Genomic DNA, 15,910 nt, shown 5'->3' with positions numbered 1-15,910 from the left:
TTTTCATCCTGATTTTTATTACCAGTATAGACAAAGCCTGTTTTGAATGATGATAAGATGGGTTTACTGTACACGTTTGGTTTTATGTCGGGTCATTGGCTTTCTCTCAAGTGCAGCTGAAATAAAAACTGGTGGTGATATACAATATTACTTTCCATTTTTGTTCAGGTATATACTGTAGATACAAAATTAATGGGTTTCTGTTTCTTTCATAAAAATATTAATTTTTATTCAGGTACATTAGGCTCATCCAGAATGACGTAGATATGAATTATTCATACAAATTGAAGTCTAACTAGTTTCCCAATGTCTTTTCTTCTGTCAATCTGCTCCTAGTGTTCTTTGCTACTTGTTACTTGTTTGTTTTTTTTCTTTTATCAGCTTATTGTATTATTTATGTAAAATGTGACAGACTTGATGCTGAAACATGATCTGCTTGGTCCAGTTCCTCCAGGAATACTCATGATCCAGAATCATCTCTCTAATGCTTACAATGAAGTACAGTTACAACCTAGTGCAAAAGATGATGTGAATTTTTGTTCACATGGTCTCAATAACTTTTTGGTTTAAATGTTTACTCCTACTAGTTAGGACAGAGTACAGACCTTGCCTGTTCTGTCAGATTCAGTTCTTACTGCTTGTATTAAACACACAGTATGGCTAAATTGCCTTAAAAATTCGGTGAGCGAATTTTTGTTAAAAACTGCACTATGTACTGTACTAGGGATCAAAGTTACAGCCTCTTGACTGTCACTTGGAAAGTGCCCTTGAAAAATCCCAGTTGATATGAAAGCAAGTTGTATAATGATTATGATGTAATTTATGTCTTACAGAATTTTGAAGAAATTTGAACCAGCATTATAAACAGAATGGCAGAACGGTGTCAAAGATGTATGAAACCTGTGTACTTCGCAGAAGAACTTCGTGCCTTAGGAAGGAAATGGCATAAACTTTGCCTAAAATGTGGTGAGTAGTTTCCCATATCATCAGGAGTGACCCTGGGTGTGTGTACATTAAACTTGGAAGATAACTCAACTCTTCCCCGTGATGATAAATCAACTAATATAATTATAGATCTACATATCTATATATATGTAAGGAGTGATCATATGATTTATCATATATAACTTGTTAAAAGGTTCTACATTTCAATGAGAATTTGTCTACAAGGTTTGAGTGTAGTTTTTATTTCCATAAATCAAAACCATTAAGTCTAAATGGATATAAAGTAATATATATGATACCGGAATACGAATTAATGGCAGCCATCAAAAATGGGTAATAGATGCAAGCTGTATATAGTAGTCAGGTGATGTTGTTGTTTGTCACATATAACATATAAGAAGGTACTCAACACAAATAAGTAAATACACTTAATTATATCAACAAATTAATGGTATGATGATGAATATATGTGCTCAATATTAAGACAGGTTTTGTTTTCTTCAGTTAAGTGTTGTCTAAAATACCCCTGTTTTCTTTTGTGTAAATATTTTGTAGAGAAATGGTGGTGAACTTTATGAAAACTTTATTATAAAATGAGTCAGTATGATAAATATTTGCACTAAGCCTTATGGAACGACATTTTACATCACGTTCAAGGTGTCCTTCTATTCAAGGTCGACTGTGTCATCAGACCATGCAATAATGCAGGTTAAAGGATTGCAGTGTTTTGAAAAACATGGATGACTTTCAGATTTTATAAAAGAAGAAAGATATCAAATGACAGTTTAAATATTGATATTGTTTTAGATATGTGTTAATATTGTCTTAACAGAGTTATCTATCTTGATAGCCACTAATGACATCCCAATACAACTTATGACATCATAATTATATCATTGTTGATGATGTCACTATATACATATACACTTAGGTAGAACTAACCTGTTCCAGTATTTTGTAGGACTTAAAAATATCCTACAATTTTGTCCTAAAGAAGCCGACATATTTCGGCCGAAGACCAGTCAACATATAACGGCATTAATAAATAATTAGAAACATCGTATATCTGGCTTGGTGCGACCACCTCCTAATTCAGATTCTTTTCTAATTTCTGTACATTGGAATTTCAGTTATTTATTGTATATTTTGATAATTCAATTTCGTTGGTAGTTTTTCAGAAGATCCCTTCTGGGCACCGCCTTAAATCAAAGGTCTAGTGCTTTTGTATTGGAAAAATGATTTTATTACAATTTATGTTAAATGTATGGGTTTTGAAAATCCTCTCAAGTTCGGCATTACTGGAATGGAGATCAATTTATAGCGTAACCCTCCTCTACATATCAGAGTTTCCGGTAGCTACGTGATTAATTGAACATCATATTTGCGATAATAGTATCTTTGTAAATATTTGTTCAGTGTCAAATTACAGGATGTCAGTGCATCTGACTTTCAGATTTCAAAGAACCCCAGGATGGTTAGCAGGGAAATTGTTTATGTGAACAGGTTTTCTGAAGATAAAGGTGCAGCTAATTTAAAGAAAGTTTCATGCATTGATTTAATTTCGCAACATTCTTGTGAAGAACATGAAAAACCTGAAAAAACATGAAAGTGAATTTCAAAGGATTTTTTAAAATTTGGCTCAAAACTAGTGATGGATATCTAATGCTGAACAGCACTATTCCTAGTATGCGTTTTATTTCATATCATTAATCAAATGATAAAGGGGAAGATATGGGGCTAATGCCAAAGTTGAACCTGCTGTGATGTGAAAGTAAGCTATTTACTTAAAGGTGAGATAGACCCGATATGACTCATCTGTGTTCTCTCTGTATCGGTCATCATCTGCCTTATAGTGGAGAGGTTCTGTAGGAAATGCATTGGTATAAATAGGCACATCTGATAAATTCTTAACTGTATATAATTAACAGTCAGTTATTGTCCCTCGTTATTCAGTGAGTGATTTTCAGTGTATGGGAGAAAGTTTGGCTTGACTAGAAGATTTAGAGAGTGAGAGTTCATGTAGTGCTTAATTCGAAACATACTGAGAACTGGTTAAAATACCAATGTAAGAGGAGAGAGCAGAGTGAGAGATGGTAGGACAAGAGACAGATAAACGTCCCAGAGGAGGGGTAAACAAAAGGAGAAGGAGAGAGAGAGGGAGAAATTGAGGAGGGAGTAGAGGAAGATGGTAGGTTAAGGGACATATTAGTTTGAGAGGAGAAAGTCAAGACTGACATGGTAGGACAAGGGTCAGATTAGTTTGGAAGGATGGATTAGAGAGAGAGAGAGAGAGAGAGAGAGAGAGAGAGAGAGAGACATATATTAGGTTGGGAGAACAAAATAAATTGTCAAATCCTTTTTGTTGTTAGTTTTGAGTACCAGATAATCCTGACAAAAAATGATGGTGGCCCCACAGATTTTTCCATGAAAAAGAAACTTGAAAATCCTAGCTATGTAATGTACACACTCACAAATTTGGACATACATTTTCTAAAAAAAAACTCCACACATTACATGGGTTTTTACAATATGCATTATTCTACAGATGGTGTTAATTTAGGACATCAGTAATGTTTTGTAATGTTGAATGGCTTCTGTTTATTGACATAAATGTTGACTAGTGTTATATACTAAACCTCAATCTACATCTAGATCTGATGATGTTAACTTCCTATGACATTTAAAGCTACTATTTTTTATCTGTTCTGACCATAGTCGCCAACATAGATGGACACACAAAAAAATCAATGTAATAGGGTTAATATGGATGTCACTTCAGCCCCTACATAGCAACAGTACAGGTGTTACAACATCAGTTTCAGATATCTGATCTAGGTGGAGCAGGTGTGAGACCAGAAATCTGATACTTGAGAGAGAGATTAACATGTGTTTATCAGCAAGACATGTAAGGCAGCATCCACAACGCGTAATAACTCATTGAAATAGCAAAACAATTTTTATGGTTTACTAATAATATTTTCACTAGTGCAACTCGGTGTACCACTGTGCTATATATAGGGCCATTTAAGTGTATGGCATTGTCAAAGTTTTGTCTTTTGTCTCTATACCTAGACACCAAAATGAAAAAAAAAGAAAGAGAGTTTGTTTAGTTTACAAACTGTGGGACATTCCAAATTAATGATAGATCTACCTTGGTTTTGTCCTACTGCTGAAAGTAATTTTAGTTACTAGATAAGGAATTTGTGAAATAGACTAACCAGAAATAATTCTCATATTGTAACAAAGCAGAGAGTTACAAATTAGATTGCTAGATAAATAAGCAAAACATATGTACCAGGTATTGATATAAATATTTTAGGGACATTAACTTATCTTGTCTTATAGTCCAAAAGTAGTTACCGAGATGCAACAGCATACCTGTGTAATGGACTGTCTACTTGTTCATTGACAAGCATTACTAATACAAGGGGAAATAACTCCAACTTTAGCTATAACAGGTTTTAATTACTAGATAGTATTAACTGTGCATTGTGTCCAACAACAGGGGAAGTAACTCTAGTCTTCTCTTACAGCCAGTTGCAACAAATTGTTGGACAGTACTACCTGTACTGACCATCAGGGGGAAGCGTTTTGTAAGGCCTGCTACGGAAAGAATTTCGGACCAAAGGGATATGGCTTCGCAGGTGGTGCTTCAGGCCTTTCTGCCAACAGTACGACCAAATATGGACAGGTGGATGGGTAAGAAGTATATGCAGTTATGTACAGTTGAAAGATACCTGTATTAGTACAAGGGGTGCCAGGTAGGGGCAGGGGGACAAGGGCTGCCAGGTATGGGCAGGGGAACAAGGGGTGCCAGGTAGGGGCAGGGGGGATAAGGACTGCTAGGTAGGTACAAGGGGTGCCAGGTAGGGGCAGGGGGACAAGGGGTGCCAGGTACGGTCAGGGGGCTTAGGACTGCCAGGTAGGGTCAGGGGGACAAGGGGTGCCAGGCAGGGGCAGGGGGACAAAAGGTGCCAGGCAGGGGCAGGGGCACAAGGGGTGCCAGACAGGGGGATAAGGACTGCCAGGTAGGGGTAGGGGGACAAGGGCTGCTAGGTTGGGGCAGGGGGATAAGGGCTGCCAGGTAGGGGTAGGGGGACAAGGGCTGCTAGGTAAGGGCAGGGGGACAGGGACTGCCAAGTAGGGTTCAAGGGGACAAGGGTGCCAGGTTGGGGCTTAGGGATGGACATAATGAACTGTACTACTGACTTAATTTGAAAAAACATCCATGAAATATGCAACAATTTAGTACATGATCTTTTGAACATAATTGATGCTGGCAGATGTTTCAGGACATGGCAAAACTATAAAATAAATTATTAAATTTCAATAAAATTTGAGTATAGAATGAATTGTTTTCACCTCCTTTTAAAGCATTTAAATGTAAGTGAGTGGAATATATAGACTGGGAAAAAAAGTTCATACAATAGATTGTGTTATGTTGATAAGTGTCTTTTCATTTGACCAGTGAGCATTTTGTTAATTAGTGAGGGTGTTAAAATGTTCAGGATTCAGATAAGTGTTATTATTTGATGTAAGTTTTACACTGCGAGTTTGGGATATTGTATAAGGTAAGTCTTGCTAAGTATGAGATACATTGGTGAACCACATGATTTGGGTTTGTAAACACACTATCTGACGATGGGGTTGACTTGCTATGTCCAGAATCAATAACTTCGTTAAGGCTGTATCAGCGCCATTGCTCCAAACACCGGCCAGTTGGGCTGCACGGGATGCATGCCTTCGTTGTGGACACACCGTCTACTATGCAGAGGAGGTTCGTGCCATGGGACGCAAGTGGCATAAAATCTGTCTCAGTTGTGGTAAGTTGTATTCAAATTATCTGCTTGGTGCTAGTACATTTCCCAAGTACACAGAGGCATGCTCTTCAGTTGTTTAAACACATTTATTACTTTTTATGTACCTGGACAATCTATTGAAGTCAGTTTGTTTTAACAGCCATGATACAAAATATTTCACCATAGTATTATTAAATATTGAATAGAAACCAGTTTTGATTATTCCAGAAACTCTCTTTAAGCCCTGGTTTTTCAGTCATAACTTTACTTATAGACTTGATTGGACTTAAGCTACAGCTGATCTTGTTGTCAGTTGTATAAATTGCTGTAAACTTGATATGAACACTTGGTATACCTCAGTATGCACTGCAACCGTCCTACTATTTCAGGGCATTGTGGGAAGCCTCTGGATAGTTCCACTTGTACGGATCATGATGGAGATATTTTTTGTCGAAACTGCTACGGCAAGCTTTTCGGTCCTAAAGGTTACGGCTACGCTGGCGGAGCTATGCTGCTCTCCATGGATACGGGACGTCCTTACGAGATTCCCTTGGAGTAATGAACTCATTTGCATACACGTATTTGTTTGCATTTGTTAAAATGTTTCATAGTGGTCTTGCATAGAAGCTACAGAGCAATGATATTTTTCAACTTCATCTTGTACACAAATTTAATTAACATGTATGTACATGTTTATAACAACTATCCCCCCCCCCACCACCTCCCAAAAAAAATTTTTTTTAAAGAATTAAAATAATCTTTTCCAATTTTCTAAATGCACTTAAGAAGGTGCGGCTTATCCGTTAAATACGGTAATGCATTTTTTACATTAGATTTTAATAAACCTTTATATCTACAACAATTTAACATTTTCAAAACTGTACGATCACAGCTGTATATATTCAAAAGGCCATAAGCCATACCACAATACTTAAGGAATACCTACTGCTGAGGAATATAATGGTCTGAGTCAGTACTGAAAATTTGTTTCCCTCAAATTCACACTCTCTTGAAAAAATTCATGCATAATTCTGTCTTAGTACAAACATGAAAACATTATACCTCTGATGTTCATTTTTCTTTATTCTTTATGAAAGTGATGAAGTTATTTACTTGAGAGCATGGTAGTTTAGTTGTCAAGACTGATGAAAGTTTGCCTTGACCAGCCCTATAGTGCATTGTGATAGCTGAAATGTCCAATGTTATAACACGCATGATGTCCTCAGCTTCAAATAACTTACTCCAAAGGTTGAAAACTAAATCAATACGCAACTCGGACGGTACATTTAATTTCAATTTAATTTATAAAATAGGTTAAATTGAAGATGATTTAAGTCATTTGCATGTTTATAATGTTGATAGAAATGTTTACTTGTAACTTAACATGATATTGTGATTTGATATAAGTATAAAAAAAAAAGGTTGGACAAAAACATGAGAAAAATTAATACTAATTATGAGGGAAGATTATATAGAATGAGTGATTACTATTTAGAGGTAATTATCATAGGGAGATTCTCTTTATATTTCGGAACATTTTCTACAGGATGGTAATGTCAATAGAATAGAAGTTCTTATAACAAAACAAGTAGAGGATTAGAGTGTGACGTCTTGACGACATTACAGTCACTTTCATCAGACAAATGACCAGTGTGGAGCGAACTAGCACTGATGTATGTAGTGTCTGAGATGGTAAGGAATTGACCAACTTTTTCAGCTATATTAAATCCTATGTACCATAAGGTTGAAAATAGAGAGACAAGATGGTAAACAGATGATAGACCGAAAAAAGGTTTTCTTTCTGATATGAGTTAAACAGTTTGATGCCACAACACTTTAGGTGATTGGAATATCATAAGTATGTTACCAGTTCAAATAAAATCCACGTTTAACTGATGTAAGTCAAAGTCATGAGGAAGGCAAAGAAATCTATCATATTTTTATATAGGAGAGTTTTTACTTCATACAGAAGAGTGGTGTTATCTACATCTGTTTATCATATTGTTGTAATCAGTGAATTCATTTGAGCCTTGACATTTGACTATTTCAGAAGTCAAATAACTTACCTGAACAGTCAAAATGTGTGTGAAATAGACATTTCCTCTCAAACTCAGTCAAAAAGATACTTTCAACAATTAACTAAATGTCCTGATTATCAAATATTTGTCTTGTAACCATAGTGATATAGGCCTCCTACGTCACATCACAGAACAGTTACATAGGTATGTGATTAACTGTGATTATCCTGCAAATAAGCACAGGGGACCAAAAGTCTTACTTCTAACTCAAAGTTTGTGGATGGGCTTATTACAGGACAATGAAGTGGCATTTGTTGATAAATTTTCAAAACAGCAATATACATTGGTGAGATAATTACAAAGTATCGGCATATTGCTTGACAAATATATTTTAATGTGATATTCTGAATGATTCTAACGTTATTGTGTCTATGAGACATGTTATAATTAAGATACTGTACATGGTTTTATAACAAATATATGAATTAAAATCTGTTACATTATGATTGGTGTTTGTTGTTAATTTAACTGAAGCATTTTTTGTTTCTGTAGATCTTGGAACTTGCATTGGTATACATGTAATGATATTTCTTACTGTCTTGTCTTTTTGTATGTTTACTATTGTTAACCTGATTTAACCTCTATGCTTCTTCCTGTTAGAGTTGAATAATTCCATCTTTTTTGCAATGCAGAGTTATCTGCCCTTGTGACCAGGTATTGGTTGTTGCATCATTTGTTTGTAAGGATAAGCATCATTCGTTTGTAAGGATAACATCTAGAAAAAAATGGTGTGATTTTCTCACACAAATTAATGGCGTAACCATAAATATATGCTCATAAGAGCAGATAACTCTGCATTACAAAAAAAAAAAAAAAAAATGGCATGCAATGTAAAAGAGACAGTTATATGACTATCTGTGTAACTGGTAATTTCTTTTGTGTTTTTGATAAATCAGTATATTTCTGATTTGTATATTCAACCATGTTGTTATTTGACATATAAAAATGATTTTGAAGCACAACAATGCTTTGTATTTATGAAGCTTGATATAAAAAGCATGAATTCTGAACTAACAAAGGCAGCGATTGCACAGTTTGTAGATTCTGAACTTTGTAATCTTTGGGAATATCCTTGAGTATGATGTTTCTTACCTATGGAGGTTTGTGTTTCACAAGAAGCTGAGAAACACAATTATCAGGGTAGTTTCTTGGACAAGATACAAATTACTTAAGATGTAATGTGCCTCTAGCACGTTCTTCATTGAGGAAGTCACCAGCTCCGACATGGAGACCCAGCATGGAGTGACCATAGCTGTTTGTGGGACAATAAATCTACACAAACATTTTGACATAGTGAATTTAAGTATACAAAGTGGAAACTGTGTATGGCTTCAGAGCTCTCCCGGATTTTTATTTATTTCATTTATCATTGAAGATAAGGGAACTGAAAGGAACTTTGTTTTTGCTTATCTTGTTTGATATCCTTAACAAACATTTGAAGATGTTTGTGTTTCGGATAGCTGTGTAAGTAAGCATGTGAATGTGTTGTTGATATATGGTGCACTAGACTCTGCATGCTGGTGCTGCAGATCTTGCCACATTGATAGTTGCCATGGCTCTGAAAGTAGCCATGTTTCCTGTTTGTGCAGGACAGATGCTTTGGTTACTAACTAGCTTAATTTGTGATAGAAATTATCTTTTTGACTTATACATAACTGATAATGGTCAGTGGTTCAGCATTTATAATGCTGGGGAAAAACATGGTGACATGTACATGATGTTCTGTACTTATAAATGGTACATTTGTAATTATATATTTATAGAAAATAAATACATTTCTGCATCAATATTGAATCTAATAGTAGAATGAAGTAGTGATAAAAACTTCCTTTTTGGGAAGTGGAAATAATTGAAATTCTCTTTCGAGATAAAAGGTTAAAGGTCATGACCCTTTTAATTTTTTGTTTAATTAATGGATTTACAGGGAAAAATAAATTTACATACAATATTTTATGCCAAGGCGAAAATTGCTCCTGTTAAAGTCTGCAGTGAGTGATGCTTCCAAGTCCTGTAATGCCCTAGAGGACATTCTGATTGGGTTCACCAACACTTGCTACACTAATTTGAAAGTATAATAGATTGGAAGAAATATTAAAATGAACATTTGATAAACATTTAATGTTCCCAATAAGAATGCAAGAGTTCGCTACCTTTTCTCCCTAGAGTTATCTGTAATTGTTTTTTTTATATTTTTCAGCAATGTCTCGCACTATGCCCAGGCCCAGGCTGCCCCTGTTATAAACGGTGGAGGTGGAAATCGGTTTGGTGGTGGTGAGAAATGCCCACGATGTCAAAAGACAGTATTCTTTGCAGAAGAGGCCCGCGCTAATGGCAGGAAGTGGCACAAATTATGTCTTAAATGTGGTGAGTGGTAGGAAATTCTTTTTAAAAAATCGTGTTTTTCAACTAAGTGATATTGATTAACAACAACCTCCAAATGCAGTTTAAAAATGTGTTGATGATCTTTCAGCGAACTGTAATAAAATGCTGGACAGCACCACCTGTACAGACCATGATGGAGAAGCATATTGTAAAGCATGTTATGGCCGAATGTTTGGCCCAAAGGGCTATGGTTTTGCTGGGGGAGCATCTGGACTATCCATGGACACAGGCCGAGCAGGGGAAATAACTACAGAGTAAGTAACTCTAGGGTAAGGGTCTGGAAATTCAATTGGAATGTTAGAGCAAAGAATTTATCAAAAGTTGCCCTCCAACACCAGGTGACCATAGATAACATTTATTGTAATTTCATATGAACATTTATTAAGTAGTGAAGGGATGTAAATTGAAGCACTTGTCAGTGGTCGCTGGGCCAAGCGTTTTTTTTCAATGATTTATAACATCCCTTAGCAGAAAAATGTTTCAGGTATATATGACATATATTGTGCCAAATGTCATACATATATATGTAGCCAGAACACTGACGTTGGTCGGTGAGACGATACTCAGATACGGGAGGAGTCACGGAGACGGAAAACCTGTCAACCAACCAACAGTCGACAGAACACTGACGTTCGTCGATGAGACGACACCCGGACACGGGAGGAGTCACGGAAACGGAAAACCTGTCAACTAACCAACAGTCGACAGAACACTGACGTTCGTCGGTGAGACGATACCCAGACACGGGAGGAGTCACGGAGACGGAAAACCTGTCAACCAACCAACAGTCGCCAGAACACTGACGTTCGTCGATGAGACGACACCCGGACACGGGAGGAGTCACGGAAACGGAAAACCTGTCAACTAACCAACAGTCGACAGAACACCGACGTTCGTCGGTGAGACGATACCCAGACACGGGAGGCGTCACGGAGACGGAAAACCTGTCAACCAACCAACAGTCGACAGAACACTGATGTTCATCAGTGAGATGATACCCGGCACCGGGAGGAATCACAGAGACGGAAAACCTGTCAACCAACTAACAGTCGACAGAACACTGACGTTCGTCGGTGAGACGATACCCGGACACGGGAGGTGTCATGGAGACGGAAACCCTGTCAACCAACCAACAGTCGACAGAACACTGACATTCGTCGGTCAGACGATACCCAGACACGGGAGGAGTCACAGAGACGGAAAACCTGTCAACCAACCAACAGTCGACAGAACACTGATGTTCATCAATGAGACGATACCCGGCACCGGGAGGAATCACAGAGACGGAAAACCTGTCAACCAACTAACAGTCGACAGAACACTGACGTTCGTCGGTGAGACGATACCCGGACATGGGAGGTGTCATGGAGACGGAAAACCTGTCAATCAATCAATCATACAGATATGGAGAAGATACTGGACCTGACCCTCATCTTTTAAAAGTCTTACTAGGATTCAATGGAATTTTGAGGTCATCTGACCCAAAAGGTTGTTCGTTGTCCATTGTTAGTTGTCATCTGTTTGCTGTCTACCATTTTCTACGGTCTCCAGGTCCTTAGGGATCAAATCAACATTTTGAATATGGGAAATGATTGCCCTCTCTAAATGATTTTTCTGACAAACTTTGGTTAAAATCCATCAAGAAAATAAGATAGAGTAGCATTAAATATTGTCTAACTTCCCCTTTTGGGGCCCTGTCCCCAGGTCCCTAGGGGGTCAAATTAACATTATGTATAGCACATATAACTGCCCTCACCAATGATGCATCAGACCAAATTTGGTTGAAATCCATCAAAGCTTGTAGAAACAGTAGCATTTCAATGGAAAAGAATACACATAGCAATTCCTTGTATTTAAAATGTTGAATTGACCCCTAGGGACTTGATGTGGGGCCCCAAAACAGGAAGTAACTCCTTGTTTTACTTTTGATTTGATCCCTATAGACTTTAGGAAAGGGCCCAAAAAGGGAAGGAAAGGGCCCAAAATGGGAAGTTAGGCAATATTTTGCTCTAAACCGCTGTTCCTTCTTAATTCCAGGGTAGATTTGACACCCATATTAGGTCTGAAATATTACTAGAGAATGCCTGTAATATCAGTGGTCCTGAGATTGTCCTGACCAAATCTTACTTTTTGGTTTGGTCCAAAATCCAATATAAGTCGTCATGAATAAATAATGTGAACTTCTTCAGTTTCATTTGCACCATTGAGAAACTGTTTTGAAGTTTCATTTGTTAAGGAAAAGAAACAGATGATATGTGATATGTTGTTATTTTTAAGGCTTGTCAAAACTTTGATATGGTAGGCACATTAGCCATTTTGTAACATAATTGCACAACTGTTTTTTTTATTAATAAAATTTATCATATATTGGTTTCTGATACATTCAAGGAATGTGCAGAATTTGAATTCTTCAAATTTGTAATACAACCATCAGCAAAAATTCTGTGGTCCGTCCATCCATCTGTTGTCGTCAGATGACTGGTAAAGGCCGGAGCCATCTTGTTCAGTTTTAGGAAAGAAGAAAGTTATGATTATGTCTCCTATTGGATGTTTATTAACCAGGAATATTTGTTGTTTCTCCAGGAATGTATCACGACTGGCAATGGCACAGGCTGCCCCTCTGATAGAGGGAAACATCCAGCAATCCAAATATGGTGGTGCAGAGTTGTGTGGTCGGTGTGGCAAGCAGGTGTACTTTGCTGAGCAGGTCATTGGAGGGGGAAATGTAGGTGGCTTTTCCTTCATTAAAGTGGTGAAATTTGCTGAAACACATTCTTCTCTGGAGCCTTTAAATACTTAATATTTGGAATCTTCATTTATGAAATATTTATCCTTCACTGTTAAGTTGTATATCTACCATGTTGAAATTTTTTCTTTTAAGTAGAAATGTCTTGTCTTCTCAAGCTTTATATTCTTTTATTAACTTTTGTGGTGATAATAACCTAATTGCAGGGTGTGAAATTTCAAATGTGGAACGTTTAACAATATTCTCTCCTGGCGGTTCCATATTATCTGCTCTGTTGTTTGTAATATTCGTTAGGAGTTAAATTTTGCTTATGGTCATTAAAGACACAGTAAAATCAAATTCCCAGCAAGCATTTTTATAATCCATCAAAATGTTTTAATGTGTTATATGTCTGTTAACACAGATACCAATTAAAGACATGCATGTTATCCTGGTGAACTAGCACAAACTTCTGAGAAATATTAGCCATGAAATTACATAACTGTCCAGTATACAGTGCCACATTTATATATTGTCTGCATTAATATATAAAGGGGTGAAATTGTGTTGACAGTAAATTTATATCATCCACACCTGTCTGTCGGACTTTTAGTTTTCTCTGTATTTTACACAAAGCCTGCTTGAAGTGTTCTGTGCTCTGTGTTTCAGACTTACCACAAGGCCTGCTTTAAATGCTCTGTGCTCTGTATTTCAGACTTACCACAAGGCCTGCTTTAAGTGCTCTGCATGTGGAAAGAACCTTGATTCCACAACACTGACACAAAATGATGGAAGTATTTTCTGTAAAGGTGTGTATAATGTTGTAATAAATCAGAACAGAGTCTGGGAATTCATGAAAAGCAAGCATTGTTTCAATCCCTACTGTATTTTGCGGATTATAAGCCGTAGCTTTTTCCCTAGGCATTAGGGCGTGCAGCTTATATACAGGCACAGCTGGACAAAAAATCAACAGAACGAAAGAAAAAACATAATGGTTCAAGCGTAAGAAAGGGTGTGGCTTATATTCTGATGCGGCTGATATGTGAATCTAATAGAAAAAATTGTTAAAAATTGGCTCTGTGACTTTATATCAGTGTAGTTTGTAACACAGAACATATGTAAATAATGCCACTGGCACCTGCTGGACAAACATGTTGTTACAACAAAGAACACTTGTTATTTTTCTTACAAAATTGATGCCTTCATGCCTTTTTTTATTATTATTATTATTATTTTGACAGCTTGCTATGGGAAGCATTTCGGACCAAAAGGGTTTGGTTTTGGCCAAGCACTTCAGCACACTGCCTAGAGACATTACAACAGATCCCTTGTTACATATCAGAGGACCAACTCTGGGACCAGACTACAAACTCTCACCTTGTGGACTTATGAAACCAAAAGGAAATACTCACTAGAAAATTTACCTCAGTTATATCGAGTTTTTTTGCACAAGTAACAAAATTTTTATTCTGAAAATTATAAGGTCAGCTGCTATCTTACCTATTGATGGTTATGTTAAAGACTTTAAAATTTCATTTGTTTGACAGAAATATTTTTATCAGAAATGGTATGTCACTGAATTATAGTACAGAGAATCTGGTCCACTCTGCAATGTTTTATATCGGCTGATAAGTCTTAGACACAACATCATCAACACCATCAAGTATGCTTATTTTTATCGCATGTGCATTTAACTCTCAGTTCTTATCGTTGTTTTCTTTTCCATTTTATATTATATTTTTTTTTCATTATTCCAGAATTTAGAGACATTTCTATCACAATTACTTTGTTAACAATGAAATGTTAATCTCGTAAAATTAAATCTTAATAAAGAATCTCAGAAAGGAAAATATTACAAATAAAAAAAAATTGAGTGTAAGAATTATTAACGGATATTATAAATAAGTTTTAAATATCAACACTCAGATTTAGAGAGAGAGAGAGAAAAAAAGATTTAGAGAGAAAGGTTTCTGAACATTCGATGTCTGAACAGAGCATATGTACATGTTATATTGGTATCCCCAGTTTACCAATAAAAAGCCCAGGGAATCTTACTCATTGGATACGGGTACAGTAAAACACGTTTATAATGAATCTCTCGGCACTAAAATGACTATTTTGTTATAAGCATTGTTTGCTTTATACAAATTAAAAAAAACATGCATAATTTGTTACAGGAAATATTGACACAATGTTACAAAAACTGACTTATTTCTTAATGATAGGTACGTTTAGGCATTGGTTCGTTACGTGATATTTGTTATATATAGGAATTTTACATACAGATGAAATATTATATATATATTATATGTCATCAATTCATTATAAACGTGTTTTACTGTAAAGGGATTTTAGTTGGTATTTTTATTTTGGAAGTTGACACTACATGTGTCAAAAGAACTCTTAGTTATGAGGGTGGGCTTATTACCAAGCATAGGCTAATCACCTGTTATATACAGTAAATTAATGTTGTGTTTAGTTTTGTATTTTTTATGTATATTTGTTTGTTATACCAGCAATGTATTTTACCGGTAGCTTTTTATGAGAGTTTTATTTTTGTTTTAGACAATATTCGCACAATGTAAGTCAGTTTATGACTACAAAATATATACTTTTCCTTATCTGCAATTTTATTTCTTACAATTATTAACCTGATGTTTATAGATAATAACTGGAAACTCTGAATTTAAGATTGATAACTTTGAAGGGGAGTTAACATTTCCTCAGAATTTTATCATTTTTGTTGATATCAGAGATGTTGATTGTTGAACACTCTTAGCATGTGATTTAAGTGGCACACTCCACCTCAATTAGGTGTGATAGATTTGGAAAAAAGTTCTATACTTTATTAATTTATCCTACAACTGGCACCTGCCACAGATTTTTTGCTATATTCAGCAGTGATGGAAACCAGCATGTGCGATAATTTGACAGAATTACTCTCTGAATTTACTTATATATTACATGTAGGTGCTATGAAG

General features: G+C 36.1%; 1 protein-coding gene across 1 annotated transcript; it reads left to right on the top strand.

Annotated features, from left to right (window-relative positions):
- The first annotated feature begins 840 nt into the window (after positions 1-840).
- Positions 841-14,678, top strand: LOC132554222 (muscle LIM protein Mlp84B-like). Its single transcript, XM_060218528.1, has 9 exons — positions 841-966; positions 4,479-4,644; positions 5,611-5,768; positions 6,134-6,299; positions 10,020-10,186; positions 10,293-10,458; positions 12,788-12,929; positions 13,645-13,738; positions 14,171-14,678. Exons 1-9 carry the CDS (start codon positions 870-872, stop codon positions 14,236-14,238), a joined length of 1,224 nt encoding a protein of 407 aa, XP_060074511.1. The 5' UTR covers positions 841-869; the 3' UTR covers positions 14,239-14,678.
- Positions 14,679-15,910: the final 1,232 nt, after the last annotated feature.

The sequence above is a fragment of the Ylistrum balloti genome, unplaced genomic scaffold (assembly GCF_031769215.1).
Source record: "Ylistrum balloti isolate Yb309-2 unplaced genomic scaffold, AGI_CSIRO_Ybal_v1 Utg370386, whole genome shotgun sequence".
NCBI classification, from domain to species: domain Eukaryota; kingdom Metazoa; phylum Mollusca; class Bivalvia; order Pectinida; family Pectinidae; genus Ylistrum; species Ylistrum balloti.
Note: the sequence above shows the minus strand (reverse complement) of the source record. Positions and strands in the feature narration are given on the sequence as shown.